General features: G+C 36.4%; 1 protein-coding gene across 1 annotated transcript; it reads right to left on the reverse strand.

The window, feature by feature from the left end:
* Positions 1 to 6741: 6741 nt before the first annotated feature.
* Positions 6742 to 15408, reverse strand: LOC121453032 (arylacetamide deacetylase-like). The gene is made up of 5 exons (XM_041659544.1): positions 15274 to 15408; positions 12010 to 12232; positions 10274 to 10343; positions 9097 to 9268; positions 6742 to 7342 (listed from the first exon to the last, which is right to left on the reverse strand). The coding sequence occupies exons 1-5, from the start codon at positions 15406 to 15408 to the stop codon at positions 6746 to 6748; spliced, it is 1197 nt and encodes a 398-aa protein (XP_041515478.1). The 3' UTR covers positions 6742 to 6745.
* Between the last annotated feature and the right edge of the window lie 6807 nt (positions 15409 to 22215).

The raw sequence follows: 22215 nt of genomic DNA on the forward strand, positions 1-22215 counted from the left end.
AGCCTCTATCATCAAATATTGCACAATTTGCTCAGTTTACATTTCACTTTGCATATGCATAGGAAAGAAGTTTTCATAGGAGGAACAGGAAAATTATACTTCACAGACGGTCAAGGAAGAACTTTGCATAGGAAATAGCTCTTATCTGTAAGTTCCAAAAATCCAATAGCCTTATTATGTTGCTAGGCAGTTTAGTAAAGAGACTGTGTGTGTGTGTGTGTGTGTGTGTGTGTGTGTGTGCGCGCGCGCATGCAGCACATGTCACCGAGAAACCAGGAAAACCAGTATACACATCTAATAACAACAAGCAATAGACATTTGTGTTTGCATATAAAACAGTTATTACAGAACATTATTCACTATTAATATTGCTTGAGTTTTTTCTTTTTTGAACTTTTTTTCTTTATGATCATTTGATCATATCCTATTGAGAAAAATTCAACTTTCCATTTCTTATTTCAGAGACTTTTTCATTTTTGTCACCATATATATTAAGTATGATCCTTAGGATAATAATGAATGGAAATAATGACACACTTTTATTCTTTATTCTTCGTTTTTACTACTTTGAGTAATTTCATTTGATTTTCTCCATAGATACTCTTATTGAGTCCTGAAAGTTTGGGAAATAGTCAATATAATTTCGCTTTTACAGTAAGGAAGAAAATTAGCTTTGGGTTTAAGAATTTTAACATGATTTTAGACGATTTATTTCTTTTTGTATGTAAGCCAAAATTTGAATTTCTAAGATAATTGCTAGTTGATTAACATACATTTTCAGGACTTTTTAAAATTGGAATTCAAACAACTTATTTTGTTACATATTTTTGTGTTTATATTTACATTATTAATTTCTAATTTTCTTTATCATTACATCTTTGGTTTGGTAATGCTGTGTGATATATTCAATCAATGATTTGTATGATTCAGGATTTATTTTGTTTTGGGTCTTACAGCTGTATTTTTTTTTCTTAATGTGAATCTCCATTGTGTGGTATTTCTATAACTCATCAAACTCTTTTCTGGTTAGTCTTTGATTCATGAATCTTTATTAATTTTTTTATTTCTCTGTCCCCATACTTTTGTATTTAAAGTGTTTCCCTTGGGGTAAAAGTTGGTTCAGCAAGTAAGAGTGCCTACTGTTCTTTGAGAGAACCTGAATTCAGGTCCCAGCAATCGTGTTGGGTCAGGCACATCGCCTGTAATTCTAGATCCAAGGGACTGAAAGTGCTTTGTGACCTCAGCAGACATCCAGACATATACAACCCCACACAGAAACAACATGTACAAATAATTAAAATGAAATCTCTTCTTATTTTCTTTAGTCTTCTTTCATATAATATATCCCAATCGGTGGTTCCTCTCCTTCCACTTCTCCCAGTTTTTTTCCACTCCCCTCCTAGACTGTCTCCTCTTCTGTTTGCCTTTAGTAAAGAGTAGGCCTCCCAGGGATATCAACAGAACAGAGCATAACAAGGTGCAATAAGACTAGGCACAAGCCCTTATATCAAACCTGGATGTGGTAACCCAGTGGGAGGAAAAGGGTCCCAATGGCAGACAAAAGAGTCAGAGACACAACACCCACCACCACTGTTAGGAGTTCTACAAAAACCTCAAGCTACCCAACTATAAGGTATATGCAGAGGACCTAGCATACTCATGCAGGTCCTGTGGTTGTCATTTTAGTATCTGTGAACCTCTATTAGCACTGCTTAGTTGATTCTGTAGTCTGTGTTCTCCAGGTGTCATCTACCTCTGCCTCCTACAATCCTTCTTCCCACTCTCCTATATGGTTCCTTGATTTACACCTATTGTTTGGCTGGGGGTCCTTGCATCCGCTCCCATCAACTGCTGGAGGAAGGTCTAAGCTCTCTGATGGTGATGGGGCTAGGCACTGAATGATGAGGATAGCAGAATATCATTAGAATAACTTTTTTTCCTATCCTAGTTTCATATATATATATATATATGAATATTATATATATGTATGTTATATATATATACACATAATATATACTGGTATTCAATCATTTGTAGTGATGCAAATTCCTACTTGCTGTCATGTTTCTTTCGATAGGTCATCCATATCACTCCCACAGGCTTAGGGGACAGCAAAAGGAAGGCTATAAGAACTGAAAGGGAGGAGGAATGGTGTGAAATGCTGTCTTCTGTATATGACATGACTGTTGCGCAAATCAACTAGAATTAGTTTGGTTACCCTACATAAAACCAACACAAGAGCATGGATAGAGGGGATCTTAGTTTTTCTCTTTTTTCTGCATTTGTTGCTTTTTATCTTGACTTTCCTCCATGTGTTTTTACAGATTTGTGTTTAATCCACCGTCTTTCAGAGAAGACCCTCACATAATAAATTTCACTTTTCTATTTCTTAGTGGATTTTCTCCCTGGGTCATTAATGCAAGAGAGGTGCTAAAATCTCCTCACAATTACTGTATTAATGTCTATTGCTCTCTTTTGCTTATTAATACTTTTATGCATTTAGGTGTTCTGGTATTGAACATATATGCATTTATAACGGCTTTTTTTGCAAACATGACAACATGAAATCTTATATAATGAATTTCTTTACTTTTTATAATCATATTTTGTTTAAATTCTATTTCATTTTATATCAGTGTAGGTGTTTTAATCTGGACTAGATTCCGCTGGCATATGAAATATTGTTTCAGTCTCCCACGGCCAGTGCATGGTGCTGTTAGTGGTAGACTTTTAAAGATTCACCAGGTGAATTCCTTGTCATCGGTGTCCATTTTTTTTTATTTTTAAAAATATGTTCAGTTACCGCATGTCTTTTAGTTGGATGACTTAATTTATACTCATTTTTGAGTATGGTGTTGCTATTATCATTTTATCCTCTTCCCTTCTTCCCTCACCCTCCCCTCCCTTATTTCCATGCCTTCTCTCCTTTTTTTCTCTCTTACTTTTTCTTGTATAAATGATTTTTCTCTGGTTTTTTTCTTGATTATTATTTTTGGATTGTCTGCCACTAAAATTTGCTTTTCAGTTACTATGAGGCTTACCGAAATGTTTTTGTTGTTGTTGTTGTTGTTGTTGTTTTGTTTTGTTTTTGTACAAAAAGTTGTTTCTAGATGATGGCAACTTAACATTAATCATAAAACCAAGAACAAAGGACAAAAGAAACCAATAATAATAGAAATACCCATGCTTGACTTCCATTCTTTATTACATTTAACACTTTGACATCCCATTTTACGAATCTCTATATTGACAGTACATAGACATACTTATGCAGGTAATTTTAATTGATTTTATACTGTTCACACTAAAAATGTAATAGAACTATGTTTATGTTCAAACATTATGAGTTTGTTTGAATGATTACTTTCTGAAAAATCTTGTTTCTTTTTGTTTTCCTCTTTCTCCTTGTAATCTCTTTTTCTCAGATGTCTTAGCATTTCTTTGTATATAGATATGATTTATTACTATTTTGGAAATTGAATACCAACAATGTGTTTTGGTTCTATTTGCCCTCACCCTACCTCCTCCCTCTGTTCTGCCCAGATCCAACACCACTTTCTTGCCCATGCAACTTTCAGTTCTATTTTTCCAATAAAGCTAGCTTGTGCTGCCAAAGTATTCCGGAATGTTTGCCCTTCTACTGGAGCATAGTGATTTATAATTGGCCACATTCTTAGAAAAAGAAATTGGCCCTCCCTCTCCTAGCTGCTATTAATTAATTAATTGTAAATAGCTCTTTGGCTGGAGGTGGGAATTAGTGCTCAACTCCTCTCTCAGTCGAGAGATGTAGCCTATCAAAGAGCAGCATCGATGAATTTTGTACATTCCAGGGTAGGAGCATGGGACATGAGGATTAGAATGATTAAGCAAAAGAATCAGAGATATGAGAGATATAAGAGACAGAAACAGAACAGCATTGGTAGGGAAATTCAGTGGATAATGAATCCATCTGCTTTTATGTTCAACATTCTTCTATATTTCACTCCAAAAGAGGACAGGGGGGCAACAGATTTTATTAGCATCATACAAGGAATAGACTTGAATTCTCCGACCTTTGGTCAGGGTGGAGCAGATCCACCTCTGTATCCAAAACACTAATTAAAACACATATTAGGTCAGAATCTCTTGTTTGTAGTCACACCTGTTGTTCTCAACAACTTTGAAAGAGCAAAAGTAAGACTCTCTGACCTCCAGTCAAGGTGGAACAGATTCACATCTGTGGGTCCTCACAATACCTCCCTTTTATCTTAGTTAATACAGCCTGTGCTTCTGCTACTTCTACCTTGGGGACCTTTTTTTCATTTTCCAGACTTACCTGTCATCATTACATACATTCTGTTATGTCTGTTCTGTCTTAGATTGCCTGAAAAGGGGTGGAGGGGGCAGGAATTTTGCCTATCTCTGACTACCAGCCTCTGTGAATAAAAGGTTAAAGGAGAAGGCATCTCGGCTCTGTGCACCTTTGAGCCAATTTTCTGTCGAGAGTTAGTCATATGCAAGAAGATAAAGATGCTTTGTGATACATATACTTCCATATCTACAAAATCTCCTAATAAAGGAGTGGAGGATGACCAGAGAAGGGACTGCCTTTTTAAATTGGTGTAGGATATCTTTAACAGTTTTCAGCTACAATCAAAATCCAAATTTGTCCTTTTAAACATATCAGCAAAGAAAGTCTATCTTCAATGGCAGATCCATGGCATCTCTGACATTCAGTTTTGTCTTCCCTGCTTACATAAGTTCTGCCCTATCAACAGGCCCAAAGCAGTTTCTTTATTAACAAATGAAAGCAAAACAAAGACTGAAGGACCTCTTTACTATGAGGCTTCATACTGAGGTTTGTATTTGGTTCCCTGAGTTTTTCATTTCCACCATCCTTCCAGTTGGGTTTTCGGTAGTTCTTCTCTTTATTATTGATGTGTAGTAATTTTGCATCTTTGATTGACTTCCTTGTTTATTTCAGTTCTGTGTATTTGTTATTTTGGGGGTATACTCCAACTTCTCTTGAGCTGTTTGTACATAGTTACAATCATTTTTCATTTATATGCTTGATTATTTTTCTAGGTCATATTCATCAGGCCCCTTATTCTGGGGTTAGTAATTTTTGAAGGAGAAATGGTCTTCTGAGTTTTCATGTTGTTTCTGTTTCAGGGCTAGGATTGGACATCTGAAGCTAACTAGCTGAGTAGAAGTGTGGGCTAAGATTTGGAGGTCTGTGGACATGAGACTTGTCATCCTTCGGGCTAAGGGAGCTGAGAAATGTAGATTTGGGTCTCATTACCTGAAATATACTTCTATAATTCTTAATGTATTACACAATAATTTCCCACTGAAAATTTGAATTAATTTATTTGTTACCTAATCCTATTACTGAGGCATAATTGCATCCATTTTACTGGTGCAAGAAATAGATGTGCATGCAAGCTCATACAAGCAGAAAAGAGATTAGTATAATGTATTGAACTTAACCACACAATCAGAGCATTTTCATTGAATCAGTGGGAACAAAAACTAGAGAATTCAGAAATGAATGTTACTACTTTGTGGATCTACTTGTGAACAGAATGCTGTATGCAAAACCTCATTCTCTTGGAAATATAAAAGTAGAACAGTATGAAATAAGCAATTTGTTATAAGTACATGGGTTTTGAACTAAAAAGGTGAAATTCTCCTCAGTATTAATGAACTAATCAGCTGGGCGGTGGTGGCGCACGCCTTTAATCCCAGCACTTAGGAGGCAGAGGCAGGCAGATCTCTGTGAGTTCGAGACCAGCCTGGTCTACAAGAGCTAGTTCCAGGACAGGTTCGAAAGCCACAGAGAAACCCTGTCTCGAAAAACCAAAAAATAAAAAAAAAATTAAAAAAAAATGAACTAACCAAATGTTATCAACATTAAAATAATTTAAAGTCAGCATTGGGTAGCATGAAACGTCAGTAACTATATAAATTATGCTTTATTTGAAGCCTAGCTTGAAGTATACATCAAGAGAATAGGGAAAATATGATCAAATTTCATTTTAATGATGAAGTATAAAATGAGGTTTAGTTTCAAAATCTAAAGTATTGCTGCTGTTATTACATGGACTTGATTATCATTCCTGCAATTTGTATCTAGATTTAGAACATATGATATTGTTTCACTTCTTTAAGCCCCAATTTTCTTACAGGTATAATAATAATGGATAGTAAAAGTGCACTGTGGAATTGTTAGGGAATTTGGACCCGGACACATGGCCCAGTTGGTAACGCACATGCTTCACAAGCACGAGTACATGGATTTGGACGGTCAGCACCTACATAAAACCCTGGTTTGCAGGTGTGTTTCTGTAGGTAAATACAGGAGGTGGGATAAAATAGAAAGATGTCGGTTAATAATAATAATAAAAAAAAACAGTAACAAAACACAGAAGCTACCAACTCTTTAAAAAGAATAGAGGGTTTTTTTTGTTGTTGTTGTTGTTTGTTTGTTTTGTTTTGTTTTGTTTTTGATTTTCGAGACAGGGTTTCTCTGTAGCTTTTTGGTTCCTGTCCTGGAACTAGCTCTTGTAGACCAGGCTGGCCTCGAACTCACAAAGATCCGCCTGCCTCTGCCTCCCGAGTGCTGGGATTAAAAGCGTGTGCCACCACCGCCCGGCAAGAATAGAGGTTTTAAACAGGATATGAAACCTCAGAATCACAGTTTTTCCTAGTTTATTTCTTTTTTTTGTTATTTATGTATCTTCAACAAATCATTGAGTGGGTTTTGCTATAGATTTTTCATAAGCCAATTCAAGTACTGATTTTGCATCTTGTGTGCAACTTTAAAACCATGAAGGGTAAGTGCTGCATGGAATCCATCCTCAATGTGGTGATGTGTCACCTGAACTCCAACATTCTGGAGCCGCGTCACATACATGAGTCCATCATCTCTTAGGACATCATACTGACAAGTGATGATATAGGTCAGAGGTAAGTGACTCAAAGTGTTGTCGTTGGCCAACAGAGGGCATGCCTTCACATCTAGGAACCCTGGGTACTTTTTAGACAGTTCAGAACTACCAGGAGTGGGACTCTTGTAGATGTGACCTTTCTTATATCTCTCAGGGAGTAGGGAACTCCAGTTCACAAGTTGCAACAGATGGCTGGATTCCAGAGGTACATGTTGGTTGAGAAGCATGGCTTTCTCCAGTGTTCGATCTGTAGTAAAGTATTCACTCCAAAACCTGGCCAACAAGGAGGTAGTTAAAATTGGAAAATATATACCTTCTTGATATGATGGTAAGTTTATATCAAGAATCTGAAGGGCAGGATATATTAAGGCCTGAACCTTGAGTTTTGTCTTGACTTCTGGATCCTGTATGAGCTGAAAAAGAATTAAAATTACATTGGAATGAATATTTTAATAGGTCTATTTTCATCTGGAAATAATATGTAGAGATGAGATAAATTCAAATAATCAGACACAACAAAAATATCTCACAGAATTTTCCAATTTTCTATATTGTCAGTGTCTACTCCTAAATGTAACTACTGACATCATGTAGACGTATTTTACACAATGCTCATGATTCAGTTTCAAAAATACTAGTAGAAATGCTATGCAATATTTCCCCTGAAAGTGCTTTTATGACTTTGGCAAGTCATGTATTATTAAATATGATAACCAGTCAAAAACCAAGGAGGATGTTGAGAAGCAAGTCTCTAACTGATTTGAACATTTTTTTTGCTCTGACACTGAGAGTCAATCATTGCAACATACTAGAGAGGGGGTGGTTTATGCATGTCCCATCTAGGAGAATGAATGGGGGGAGGTTCTTCTATTTAATGTCACAGTTGTAGCCCTGAGAGGGTACCAACACTCATCTCAGGGAAAGGTGTCCTTTAAGTAGTGCATGTTACCAAAGACAAAACAATGAAGTTAGGATTTACTGCGTGGAATGTCTGTCTTGAAAATGTTTCAGGTCTAGAAATATTCTGCTTCTTTTTAGTCTGTGACTGTCAATAGCATATTAAATGATATTTTATACAAATATTTAGTAACTATGAGTTTGAAATCTTTTAAAATGACAGAAGTTGGATTTATAAAAGAAGGGTTTATAATGCAACAGGGAAAACAAATGCATGCCTATAGTGATAAGGTTAAATGGACAAATCCACAATTGGATACTGCTTTACTTCCAAAAATTCTTGTCTCTTGATGTGTACTTCATGTTGTACTGGGCTTCCTTCCAGAGCAAAGAGGAATATGCAATGTAGAATTCAAACTATGAAATATATTCTACGGCTGGAGAGATGACTCAGAGGTTAAGAGCATTGCCTGTTCTTCCAAAGGTCCTGAGTTCAATTTCCAGCAACCACATGGTGGCTCACAACCATCTGTAATGGGGTCTGGTGCCCTCTTCTGGTGTGCAGGCATACACACAGACAGAATATTGTATACATACTAAATAAATAAATAAATAAATAAATATTTTTTTTAAAAAAAGAAATATATTCTACACTTGTTTTACAGATATTAGCACAAACCACAGAATTTGTAGTTTCTTTTCTATGGAAATAAAGAAGATAATTTAAATGTAGCAGTGTACGCAAACAAAATGTACTCATAGTAGCTAACTATCCTAAAACTTTATGAACAACTCAGATTATCAATCATCTGACAAGCAAAAGGTAACTGTAAACTGATGAATTACATTCTTAGTCCTCTGTCCTAACATGTCTCCTTTAGAAAATTTATGATTCCATTATCAAGAGATATGAAATCAGTTCCGGCATCCTCCAACTCTCAATATTACTGTTACCATGGTCTCAATTTTGGTGACAAATAAAGTTGAGCAACTTTACTAGTACAACCCATAATAGGTGCAGGATGTTACCTAACTGACCATAATAATAGTTGACCAAAATCCTAGAAATTATATTTTGTTATTTATATATAAAAGAAAACACTAACATAAAACACACTTAGAAACACTATATAGACAAATGTTTCCTAACATCAGTACAGGCATTTCTCTAGTTTTTAACATGGTATTAAAATAGCATGTTTTCACTGATCTTTCAAATGTCTGACGCAAATATATTTACATATAGGGTGTTTTAAGATCTCAGACAAACCTGTTGGGTCACAGCTGCAGCTAAGTTCCCACCAGCACTGTCCCCAGCTACACCAACTCTTCGAGGATCTACACCATATCTTTCAAGAATGTCCTCCTGTAAGAACCATCGTAAGGCACTGTATACATCTTCAAACTGACGTGGGAAATGATATTTGGGAGCCAAGCCATAGCTGTGCGAAGAATAATTGTTTCAAATGAATGAAATTTAATTTCATATGCCATCTCTCTAAAATAAAGGCCAATTTCCTTTAAAAAACGTATTTTTGTGATCCATATACCCATGGATATGTTTTACCCCAATATCTTGGTCGATTTCATCGTTATACTACTAATAACTTGAGAAAAATATTGAATTCTACTTGAGGTAGAAATAAAAGAATGAAAAATACAGCAGGTAATACATTTCCTAATATTTTTTCCAGCACTTTCTTTTTACTATTGTTATACTTTATTGGAAATTGGTCAGTGACAAACAAATCTTATTAATTTAATGTTTGAACTTTACCTAATATAAAAGTGGTATGTGACCACTATGTTTTATTATTAATTACTTAAGTTATTCAATTCATTCCTATCAAATTGATTTCTTAGCAATATTCTCTTTGTATGTGATTTGTCTGTTTCCATGTGTAGCTTGAGGACAAATTGCTTTTAATGATGATTTTGCCATGGCATATGGTAAATTAACCCCTTAAGTGCAGTTTGCCATGACATCCTCAGGAAGACCACATTGTGTAGAAAATATATGTCTCTCAGTTCACATACAGATAAACTAAACTGAATTAATAGAATATGACATGTACAAAGTCTCAAGGCAAAGTTTCAAACCTTATTTGCCTGTGATTCTCTAAGTACTCAGTCTGCTGAAGGAAGCTATGCAGGTCACTGGTATGTGTTATGCACTGGTATTAATATGTTCTAATGATTTCTGAACTTTCTCTTTTCAGTCCTGGTTGATTTTAAGCGTTGTGTTTTGTTTTGCTTTTTGTTTGTTTTCTCTGAGTCTATTCTTGCCAACTCGAGTTCACTTTCTCTTTGCTCACTCTCTTAATTTCAGTTAAAATATTCCAGAAATAACCCCCCCACACACAAAAAATAAAATGTGACCAAGAGTGTTAGTTTCTCGCTACACAAAACACATGACTAAACATTGAAGAAGCAAACCATAGTCTTACTCAGTTGACACGACAATAGCATCGAGTCTATCAGCTGTCTGTCTTGCCAGAAGGTCATACATAGAAAGAGCTGAAATTGAGAAAACAGAGTGAGAGACTGTCAAGGGAAGTGCTAGAAAAGCATGTCATCAAAAGCACAGCAGTGCACATTGCTCCTCACACACAGTATACAACTGCTTCTGTTTATAACACTTCATTGTCTTTGTAGAAAATGAATCCTCCGCCATTTTCACATAGACACAGTCAAGGGCTTGCTCTATTAGCTTTACATTGCCTAGTCTAATCCGCTGCTATTCTATTGAATATCCATATCTTATAGCAAATCTTAAGTGTTGAAAGTATACATGACTATACCCCTACTATAAGCTACTGAGCTGTGGACTTGCTGAGGCTGATATGCACCAGTCCAGGTAATATGAATGCTCGTTGTCCCTTCACCTGGAGCAGATAATCAGATGGTTTTAATAAATGCCCCCATTGCCCAATCTTTGCCTAGCCTTTCACAGTTCCTGAGCCCTGACGAGCCATGCCTTAGGTCATCTGGAAGCAGCTACAGAAGAGAACACATCATCCTTGCTTCCATAACAGTGGCTAAATAGGGTTAAGTCAGAATATACTTCCTGACATAGGGGACAAAATGACTATAGTGCTAATTTCAATTGATATACAAAAAGTTGGGCTCAGATTTATCAATAGGTAGCTTCATCAATTAAAATGGTTCTAATATGATAGAATACCTAACCTGCTTTATGCAAAACAAAGAGATTTTGTCTGAATTTTAGAAGCCCAGGAAGTTGCCTTTCTATTTTTGTTAACTACTACTAACTCTTACAATATTAATATAACAGCTAAATGGCAGTATCTCTCTTGGTATCATTAGCCATGGTTAATAGATAGTAATGTAAACCAGTTCTCATCATACAGTCAAAGATTTGACCCAAGATACAACTTCAGAGGGAAATGTTAGACCTGAAGTAACCTATTGGTTTGTTTCTGTTTCAAAACCTAAATAACCATCTCATCATTATCACCCCTGGAATGAAAGATACAAAACAGGAGTCCTGGAAAAACTATATCCCACTGAGAATGCTGCAATGCGTTCCTCAGGTCTTAACTAAATTCCAGAGCACCTTATGTCTCTCTATCTTAAAATCAAGTTATAAAGATGTTATATACTACTAATGCTACTATGAAACCCGTACATCATAAAATATGTAAGGTATATTGGCTATATGCATTATATGTGATTTATTTACATTCAATAAAGTAAAATTATAATAATACAATTACATGTGGTGAAATATTATATTATATAATCTAAACAAGTGTAATATATACTATCAAATAAAAACAGTATTTTCAGCTCTGTGATTTTTATAGCTACCATCTTTGTTCTCACTTCCTTCAGATTAATGCTTTATAAAAGACCATGGTCAGCATCTCAACTTGATGATATTTTGTCCACTATTCAGTTCACCCCCACTTTGGTTCTCACTACAGCATTCCATCAATTCTAAAATAATAAAACCATATATTCAAGAAGCCCTTTCTCTTCTTACCTGAGATTGTCTACAGTTCTTAGTAGTAATGAATACCCATTTCAGAAAAGAACACGTTTCATACAATTGAAGCACTATTATATCTTATTATATTACTATAACTAACATATATGTTTTTAATATGGGGTGTATCACATTTTGTAGAACAAACAACAACGTTCAGGAAAAGGGACACACCTGCACTCCCCAAACACCAGCCACCACCGTGAATATAAAACAGGCCCCTCCTGAGGGTCTCTGACTTCCTTTTGGGCATGTATACGCGAACAGGAACACTGCTGAAAGCTGTGTCTATTACAGTGACATTTTCATCAGAAGTGGCCGGGACTTCTTGAAGACTCAAAAACAATTGTATTGTGCTCATGAAATGACCGATTCCCAGAATTTCAGAAATAGAAGCCTAAGTAAAGAGCAGAAAAATGATTAAAATTGTGTGTGTGTGTGTGTGTGTGTGTGTGTGTGTGTATGCAGACTGCTGAGTCCCTTTAGAGTCTGCCCTCTTGTAGATGATGTTCCCTGAGCATGAGGTATAGGGTAGTTTTGTAGACTTAGCAGTTGAGGCTGAGCACCCTCATAGTTAATTTGTGTACTTTATGAACTGTACTTCTTTTCATTTTTAAAATTTATGTTCATTAGTGTTTTGTTCATTAGCACTGATGTTTGTATGAGGGTGCCAGGTACCCTGGAACTGGGTTACAGATAGTTGTGAGCTGTCATGTGGATGCTGGGAATTGAACCTGGATCCTCTGGAAGAGTAGCCAGCGCTCGTAAGTGCTGAGCCATCTCTCCAGCCCCTGTTTTTAAAATTAATTTTACTTTTGTCATTTCTTTCTTTATTTATGCTTTTGAGTTCTTTTATATTCTAGGAATTAACCTCCTATCAAATATATTGCTGGCAAAGAGTCTTTCCCTCTAAGGGCTTCCTCTTCATGCCACTGAGAGTTTTCCTGGCTGCTCAGGAGCTATTTAGTTTTTTTTTGAAGTTCCATTTTTCAATTGTTGAGATTAATATCTAGGTAACAGGTATCTCACTCAGAAAGTCCTTGCCCACACGATGTCATGTAGGACTGCCTGCACTTTCTTCTAGCAGTTTCAACATTTCAGGTTTCACATGGAGTTATCTGATCCATTTGGAGTTTGGAGTTGATATTTCTGTGCAGTGTGATAGATAATTGTTTTCTCTATATGTTCACATGCAGATGTCCCAGCATTATTTATTGAAGATGCTGTCCTTTCTCCAGTGTGTGTTTGGGAATCTTTGTCAAATATTAAATAGCTTTTCTAATGTGAATTCCTATTAGTATGCATGTCTGCCTGTACCATTACCATCTAAAACACGTTATGTTTTTCATAATTTTTTTCATCAAAACATGGCATACATTCTTTTTATATTTTTCACGTATACAATTTCACATGTTAGTTAGAATATTTTATTTTTAATAAACACACTGCAGTTTTTCTTTAAAGTATTTTTATACACTATATTTTGATTGTTTTCCCTTCCTTCAATTAAAATCTCCCCAACTCCCTACCCATCCCAATTTATGCTCTCTCTCAAAAGAAAAGAAAACACAAAATCAAAACCAAAACAAACCAGCAAAAAATTAACAAGTCAATAACATGTCAAAACAAAACATAACCATACTTTTAGCAAAGACTTGGGAATAAAATAATATTAAATTGTTCCCTATATACTGTAATCTACCAAAACATGTTCATTAGTGTTTTGTTCATTAGCACTGACGTTTGTATGAGGGTGCCAGGGACCCTGGAACTGGGTTACAGATAGATGTGAGCTCTCATGTGGATGCTGGGAATTGAACCTGGATGCTTCCCATCATGACAATAGACTAAGCCTCTGAAACTGTAAACAAGTATCAGTTAAATACTTTCTTTAATGAGTTGCTGTGGTTATGGCACCTTTTCTCAGCAGTAGAACACTTTTTAAGAAGACTTCATACATGAAGCGTGTGTGTGTGTGTGTGTGTGTGTGTATATATATATATATATATATATATATATATATATGTATATATATGGAATTACTCCACAGTAGTGCCACCCCATAGAAGCTATAGACTATCAAACAAAATGCTCAGCAGACATGGTATACCTCCCTTTGCACTATGGTTCAAGAATTTCCAAGACACTATATGTAGTTTTGTATGTTAAATATTGTATATATCTGCATACATAGTCATTATAGCATTAAGATTTCTTTAATATGAAAATTGAATAAAATGATTTAACTGCATTCCCCAACAAATAGTTGAAAACTGTCAATGATCAGCCAAGTTAACAATACAAGAAAGGTACACATAGCGTTCAAATAAAATAACATTTAATATAAATAAACAGTGTGAGTATTCAAAAAGGAAAAAACAAGGAACTCTAATCACAAATATGATAAGACTATATGGTACACTAACAAAATGGCATTCACTATAAAGGAACAGTGCAAGTATATAAGAGTATATGGTACACTACTTCAGAAATGAATTCTTAAAATATCATAGACTATCAAAAGACAGAATCATAGGAACTCAAGGACTAGACAGATTGATGTTGTAAGATTATTGCTAACCAAAAGGAAGAAAAGGATAAACACACTGTTACCAGTCTTCATGCTAGAATTAAAAAAGGAATAAGAAGAAATGCCAAAATAACTTCACTGATAAAATCAAACTAAAACTCAAAATATTACATAGTGTGGAAAAAGAAAATAAAGCAAAAGAAGAGAGGACTGTAGAAATAGTTTAGAAAGAATGAATGACTAATTAAATGCCCCAATTCATTTCCTTTATAAGAGTTTTTATGGTCATTGTGTCTTTTCACAGCAATAGAATCCTAAGACAGCACGTCAGATGTTTGTTACTCAGGCTAAGTGTCATTGACTGACTTATGAATCTTTTGCTCCACAAAATAAATTCGCTACAGAGAGGGCTAAAGAAGACATGCATGATTTTATTTCTACATACTAAATTTCTCTCCGGAAGAACTAGCAGTGACAACTGTAAGCAGCAAGCCAGGTAACCACATTCTCCTACAGTGATACACCTTGCTCCAATTGGGAATCATATGTGTTGCTCTTTACTGTTTTTATTTTAATCACTCAGTCTCATGAACTGTATCAACAAACTGTAAGTCTATGCCTAAGTCCAAGAGTACTGCCCAGACTTCTGTAATTAAAGAGACTATTCCGTTCTTCCTTCCCTGAAGTTGATACCTGTAAAAAGCTTCACCTGACAGTACTATACAACACACACTCTGCATCCTTGCTCTTTCTCCTCTGCTAGCTTCTTGCCTGTTGCTGTCTACACAGGGATTAAACCTGGAGGCTGAGCATGCTAAGAAACTTCTCAACTTCTATTTTATTTCTATTAAATTATTCAGTATTCCAAAGGCCGTTCAGAACTTACTGTTTGTTCTTACCAAACTTACCAAATTCATGTATATGTTTTCTGTTGTTATTTCGAGTGTCAGTTTCCAAGGCTCTTCAATATCACCTGGAAGAGGGGTATAAACATAATAAGCTACAAGGACCACAGAGATGAGAAGCAAAATGGTTCTCCCCATGTTTCTCCCTGCTCATTCTACTTTGGAAGTTCAGCAAATAAAACTTTTCAAATTTTTGGAGATTGAATTTTAACCTGCCGTAAAGTGTTATCTAACTTATTAAGGACAAATTCTACTGCATGACTGGTTCTTGCATAAGCACTCCAAAATACATTTTTCTTATCATAATCCCTACGTAAAGAGCTTTCAAAACTGAATTTCTCTCTCCAAGTTGCTTCCATTCTAGGAGCCAGATCCTGTTTCTATGCCAGTGTGCAATGAAACGTTATCATAACGAAAATAGTGCCTTCACTCTCTGTTCTGTGTATAAAGGGTATTGAAACAAACAGGAAACCTAGTGTGTGCATCAACTGTAAACTAAGAGAAGACTAAGGGCACCTTTAAAGCAATGCAAACTTTGGAAAGGAAGTTCCTTCCTCTTTATTCCCTCTGTGCCTTACTATGTCCCCTGCTGAGAAACTTCAGCAGTTTTTTTTTTTATTTTTTAAATGAGTATTCAATTGCACTGCTTAGGATATTTCTTTTTATTTGTGTTATTTCTCTTATTTTGAGATTATGTTAAATTACATCATTTTCCCTCCCTGTTTACAGCTCAGTTGATTCCAGTCTGTACAATTTACTCTTGTAAAACCTGTTTCTCTTTACTTTATATCTGGCTGTCTTGGTAGTTAAAGTCCCACCTTCCTAGCTCCAGTCCAGTATTCTCATCTAAAATCTGATTTGTCTGTCAGTCTGTTAAAGCTGCCAGCAGCAAACCCACAGAAAAGACATTTTCTGTTCTAAGTCCCATTTGCTTGGATGGTAAATGACTCAAGTGTTGAATGATTAAATCGTTTTATTGAGTATTGAGTATATTTCACGTCAAATTTAAGCTGTGGACTTTATTTTCTCTAGGAAGTCCATCCCATCACTTTGTCTTCCTATCAGCATGGGAGCAGAAGGAAGAATATTGGAGACTACTTCACACTGAGTGAATAGAGCTACATATTTCTAAAGCTAGTACTTTATGTTAGATCCTCTGCTTCATGGGAATTTATCCTACACACTATGAAATCAAAGGAAAGTGGAAACCCTGGCCCAGTTTTTTCTTTTATCATACCATGGCTACTGTGGTATGCATATGCAGTGAGTGTTTTTCTCACATGAGACAGGGTTGCTGGGCTGGACGGCCTTGGAGAACGGGTCAGTGAAGGGAAACTGAAAAAAAGAGGCTGTGAATTTGAAGGAGGGGATGGAGGGTGTACAGGAGGGTTGGGGGAGGGAAAGGGAGGTGAGAAATTGTGTGATTATGTTATAATCTCAAAAAATGAAAATAAAAAGAATTCTACGTCTGGAACTTCATCTGAATAATTTGAATGAATAGGTGAGTCATTAGAATTCATTTGGTGATCTTGAGGATATGAATTATCTTTGTTTTTCATGCCACAAAAGTTTTCTCATGGTTATCTGACCATTTGAGTTTTGATCAGTGGTTCAGAATAATTTTCCTTTTATTCTTTTGCTTCAAGTTGTTGCTCTTCTTTCAGTTGACAGGTTTGAAATGCTCAGGATAGACTAAGCTGTAACAAAGTTGTGGTGATGTTTTTGCCTGTTGGACTGGAGTTCTGAACCCCAAAATCTTTTTGCAGTCTGTCCTTACCAGAAATTACCAGAATAACCTGTAGGACCTAAAGTCAACACCATATTGATCAGGAAATTGTCTTTCCCCTAGCTAGCTTTTATCATGCTAGGAGGGCCTGCACAGATGTCAAGGGTAGAAAAGGGCCTCAATACAGCACTGGATGGGGTATATGGAGGGAGAGAGAGAGAGAGAAAGAGAGAGAGAGAGAGAACAAGAAGAAGAAGAAGAAGAAGAAGAAGAAGAAGAAGAAGAAGAAGAAGAAGAAGAAGAATCAGGGAGATTTCATGTAGCTGCCGAAGGAGAAAGACACTGCCTAAACCTTCCCCATAGGCCACAGCCTTGTGGTGATGCATAGATCAATAGAAATGGGTTAATTAATTTAAGATGTGTTTGTTAATAAGAAGCCTGATCTAATAGACCAAACCGTGTTGTAATTAATTTACAACACTGTTGTAAATTAACTAATAATTAAATTAATAGTTTCTGTATGATTTTTTAGATCTGGATGGCCAGGAAAAAAAAAGAGCAGTCTCTTTCTAGAGTAATCCAATGTGTAGTGCAGCGACAGTGGATTTCTCTTTGTTTTCTTTTTTTAAATTAAAAATAGATATAGTATATTTACTTGTCTCCTTCAGACACTAATGGAAACCATGGCTATTGATGCATGGGCTAATAATAGCAATCATCACGCAGTATGGACTCATGGCAACTCAACTGAGACCTGGAGAATATGCAATTTCTACCTGTAAAGTATGCCTCCATTTAAATGGCTAACAGTGTCAGTATTACTTTAATCTGTCAGTGAAAATAATACCTGTAACCCAGGGAAAAACTCAGCCTATGTGTTCATGTATTGCACATCTAAAACCTCAAAGCATTTCTGAAAGAAATTAATGACCCAAATTAATTTAATTAGCAGATCATAACATTATTATGATTTCTATTCAAGTTTAATTGTAAGCTCTATGCAGCCCTCAGCTCATAGAGAATGAGCCTTTTCCCCCCAGAAATTGTCATAAAATAGAAAAGAATATGATTTTAATGGAGGATGAGTAGAAAACTGATGTTCCCTAGTGAAATATTTTCTATGCAGCTATTGTACAAAGACAGTTTGTCATTATGCATAAAAGAATACACGTGCGTGGCTATAGACTTGGTGTCATGCATGACAATTGGTTTTGAGAGGGTGATTAGGAAACACAGGAAGGAAAGACAAGTCATTCTACTTGAAGACAAGCTCCAAGTGGAGTGTCTTTGGTGCTCAACATTCTCTCCGGAATAGATCCATGTTGCCAGGAGCAATTGTGTCTCACTACTATAGAACTCTAAGTTATTTAAATGCCATTTTCCACAGCTCTTTGAAGAGGTTGAAGATTATCTATCTATAAAGAATATAATCTCTATGTATCTAAAGAACCTGATTAAACTATAAAACAAACATAGATGACTATTGGTTCTATTTACCCTCACTCTACCTCCTTCCTCTATTCTACCCAGATCCAACACACCACCACTTTCTTACTTTAAAACAATAAAACACTCTCAGGGTTTTATTATTTTTTCCAATAAAGCTAGCTTGTGCTGCCAAAGTATTCTGGAATGTTTGCCCTTCTACTGGAGCATGGGGATTTATAAACGGCTACATTCTTTTTTTTTTTTCTTTTGGTTTTTCAAGACAGGGTTTCTCTGTGGTTTTGGAGCCTGTCCTGGAACTAGCTCTTGTAGACCAGGCTGATCTCAAACTCACAGAGATCCAACTGCCTCTGCCTCCCAAGTGCTGGGATTAAAGGCGTGCGCCACCACCGCCCGGCTAAATGGCTACATTCTTAGAAAAAGAAATTGACCCTCCCTCTTCCAGCTGCTATTAATTAATTAATTATCAATAGCTCTTTGGCTGGAAGTGGGAATTAGTGCTCAACTCCTCAGTCGAGAGATGTAGCCTATCAAAGAGCAGCCTCGATGAAATTTGTACATTCCAGGGTAGGAACATGAGGCATGAGGATTAGAATGATTAAGCAAAAGAATCAGAGATATGAGAGAAATAAGAGACAGAAACAGAACAGCATTGGTAGGGAAATTTAGAGGATACTGAATCCATCTGCCTTTATGTTCAACATGCTTATATACTTCACTCCAAAAGAGGACAGGGAGGCAACAGATTTTGTTAGCATCATACAAGGAATAGACTTGAATTTTATGACCTTTGGTCAAGGTAGAGCAAATCCTCCTCTATATCCAAAACACTAATTGACCACACCCTAGGTCAGAATCTCTTGTTTGTAGTCACACCTGTTCTCAACAACTTTGAAAGAGCAAATGTAAGCTCAAGCTCTCTGACCTCCAGTCCAGGTGGAACAGGCTCACGTATGCGGGTCCTCACAATTCCTCCTTTTTATTTTAGTTACTAAAGCCCGTGCTTCTGCTACAGGAAAGATGACTGTGCCTAGCTTGGAGACATTTTTCTCATTTTCCAGACTTACCTGTCATCATTATATACATTCTGTTATGTCTGTCCTGTCTTAGATTGCCTGGAGGGGGGAGCAGGAGGCAGAAATCTTGCCTGTCTCTGACTACCAGCCTCTGTGAATAAAAGGTTAAAGGAGAAGGCATCTCGGCTCTGTGTACCTTTGAGCCAATTTTCTGTCGAGAGTTAGTCATATGCAAGAAGATAAAGATGCTTTGTGATACATATACTTCCATATCTACAACATCTCCTAATAATGGAGTGGACGATGACCAGAGAAGGGACTGCATTTTTAAATTGGTGTAGGATATCTTTAACAGTTTTCAGCTACAATCAAAATCCAAATTTGTCCTTTTAAGCATATCAAATCTAAGGACTTACCATGTCAAATTTGTCTCAGACAAGCTCTAATATTTTTCTAATCAATACCGTCTTCATAATGAACTAAATCAGTAACAAACACTAACAGTTCAGTGCCATAATTCTAACATAGAAGTTCGCAAGAAATACACAATTTGTCAAATCATAATTCTCTTAAATCTGTTCTAACCAAAAGACAAGAAAAGGTTTTTTTGATGGGTGAGCTATGAGTCTTTTTCCTCTCCTATAGTCCAACTGCTTTGCTACTTTTAAGTTTCAAAGATAAGTCTGAACTGTCCCACTCCCTGAGCAGCAGCAGAAACTTTTATACTATCTTTGAAGAGGAACTTCAGTTACAATTTGTAATGAGTCTTTTTTCCTAGAGGGGAAAATTGAAGTCTCAGTTCTCAGGTTCTTTATTTCAACAGCAGATTGAATGTCATACTGGCAAAAACAGGTTTTGTGTCTCAAGATATAGTATGGATAAACTGCCAAACATTCAGTCAGCATTCTTGGACCAGCTCCAAAGTAAACAGGACTCAGTAAGGTTTGGAATTTGTTCTGTAGGCTCACAAGAAAAACTGGGTATCAGCCTGATCCTTTGTCAGACTGCGGCATGATGACATAAGTTAGGAACATTGGTTCAGGATTTTCAAGCCAACTCTTCTGTGGGCCATCAGTGGCTATGATGCCATCAAGGCTGGCATTTTCTTTGCTGTATGTATCAGACCAGACATTCCAGAAGCCATTTTGCTTTAGCCTCTTTCTGTGAAAATACACAGACATGCCCCTGATCTGATATTGATACAGGGCAGTGTCCTTTCCATAATCCAGTGCAAGGGTCTTTCTACCTTGCTTTAGCGAAGGTCACTTTGGTGCTGTCATGCCAAGATCTGTCCGTGGCAGATTGTTGATGGGCATCCATGTTCAAGAAATTTAGGTAAAGGGGCATTATTTTAGGCATTATGTAGCAACTAAGGGTATAATTCTCACATTTTTTATCTTTTGAAGCTGTGTTTTCAAGGAGCCTTGGGCACACTCCACAATTCCTTTTCCTTAAGAATTATAAGGAATTCCTGTTTTATGTTTGGTATTCCATTGGGATCAAATTGCCGAAATGCTTTATTAACATATCCAGAGCCATTGCCTGTTTTTATAATTTCAGGAATTCCCATATATGAAAAATACTATAAGCAATGAGTTATTACATGCTCAGGGGCTTCTCTAGTTTGTGCAGAGGCCATTAAGAAACCTGAATATGTATCAACTGTTACATGTACATATCTTAACATGCCAAACTCTGCGTGCCCAACTCTCCATGAGTTAAGGTGGTCAGACACTTAAAAGAAATACTGCGCTAGTTCAGAAATAAGAAATAGGGATTTATTAAAGGGTAAACTCACAAATCAGAGTTCTCCACTTGACTGGTTGAATCACATGACCCAAAGGGGCAGCCAACCGGGCAAGGAGCCAGAGGAAGAGAGGGAAGGGACGCATGTACATGCTCGGCTTCCCTGTAAATAGTAAGAGAGGCCATGCCCATGTAGGCAGGCAAATACAAGCTGTAATACTTCCTAGAGCAATTTGCCATAAATGATTATGAAGCAAAACTCAAGAATGTACTCCCAGGTGAGGTACAGGTAAATGTTGTGGGCATATATCATATTCCTTAACAATCCAGTGAATAATGTCTCTTGTTAATCCAAATTGTTTCCATAAACGATTACTATTTTGATGATGTAAAGCATGTGATCGTTGAGCAAGCTAACTTGAAATAAAGCAGTCAACTTCGTAAACTTATCAGCTAGAGCATTACCTTCAGCCAATGGACCAGGAAGATTTGGATGTGCTTTAATATTACCCAAAAAGCATGGCAATTTCCTTTGGTGAATGGCATCTTGATTTTACTGAAACAGCATTTTAACCTTCTTATTACTAGCCCCAGTGCATAGAACAGTTTCTAATATCTGGAGAGCTTTAAAAATGTAATGACTGTCAGTATATAAAGTAAATGCATTATTTGCAGAAAGCTGGAATACCACAGCAACAGCTTGTAGCTCAACTATTTGAGCTAAGGCCAGTTCTTTTTGCACTACACGTCCCTTATTATCAACAGCATATGCTGCTCTTCCATGGGAAGTACCATCTGAAAAGATTAACATTTCATACTTTAAGGGATCTTTCATACCCACACAGAAACTGTATTAATTAAATCACTGCTTGGCCCATTAACCCCAGCTTATTATTGGCTAAGTCTTACATCTTAATTTAACCCACCTCTATTAATCTGTGCATTGTCATGTGGCAGTGGCTTACTGGCAAAGCAAGTCTATCTCGGATAGCGAATTCATGACGTCTTTCT

This window comes from Microtus oregoni, unplaced genomic scaffold, assembly GCF_018167655.1.
Source record: "Microtus oregoni isolate MIOR12 unplaced genomic scaffold, Mior012 000010F_ref0000083, whole genome shotgun sequence".
NCBI classification, from domain to species: Eukaryota; Metazoa; Chordata; class Mammalia; order Rodentia; family Cricetidae; genus Microtus; species Microtus oregoni.

Coding starts and splice junctions, on each gene's coding strand:
- LOC121453032 (XM_041659544.1), bottom strand. CDS start 15,408: ATGGGGAGAACCATTTTGCTTCTCATCTCTGTGGTCCTTGTAGCTTAT. Junction 10,344..12,009: donor CTGGTGTTTGGGGAGTGCAG/GTGTGTCCCTTT, acceptor TCTCAATTTCAG/CTCTTTCTATGTATGACCTT. Junction 7,343..9,096: donor CTGCAGCTGTGACCCAACAG/GTTTGTCTGAGA, acceptor ATTCTTTTTCAG/CTCATACAGGATCCAGAAGT.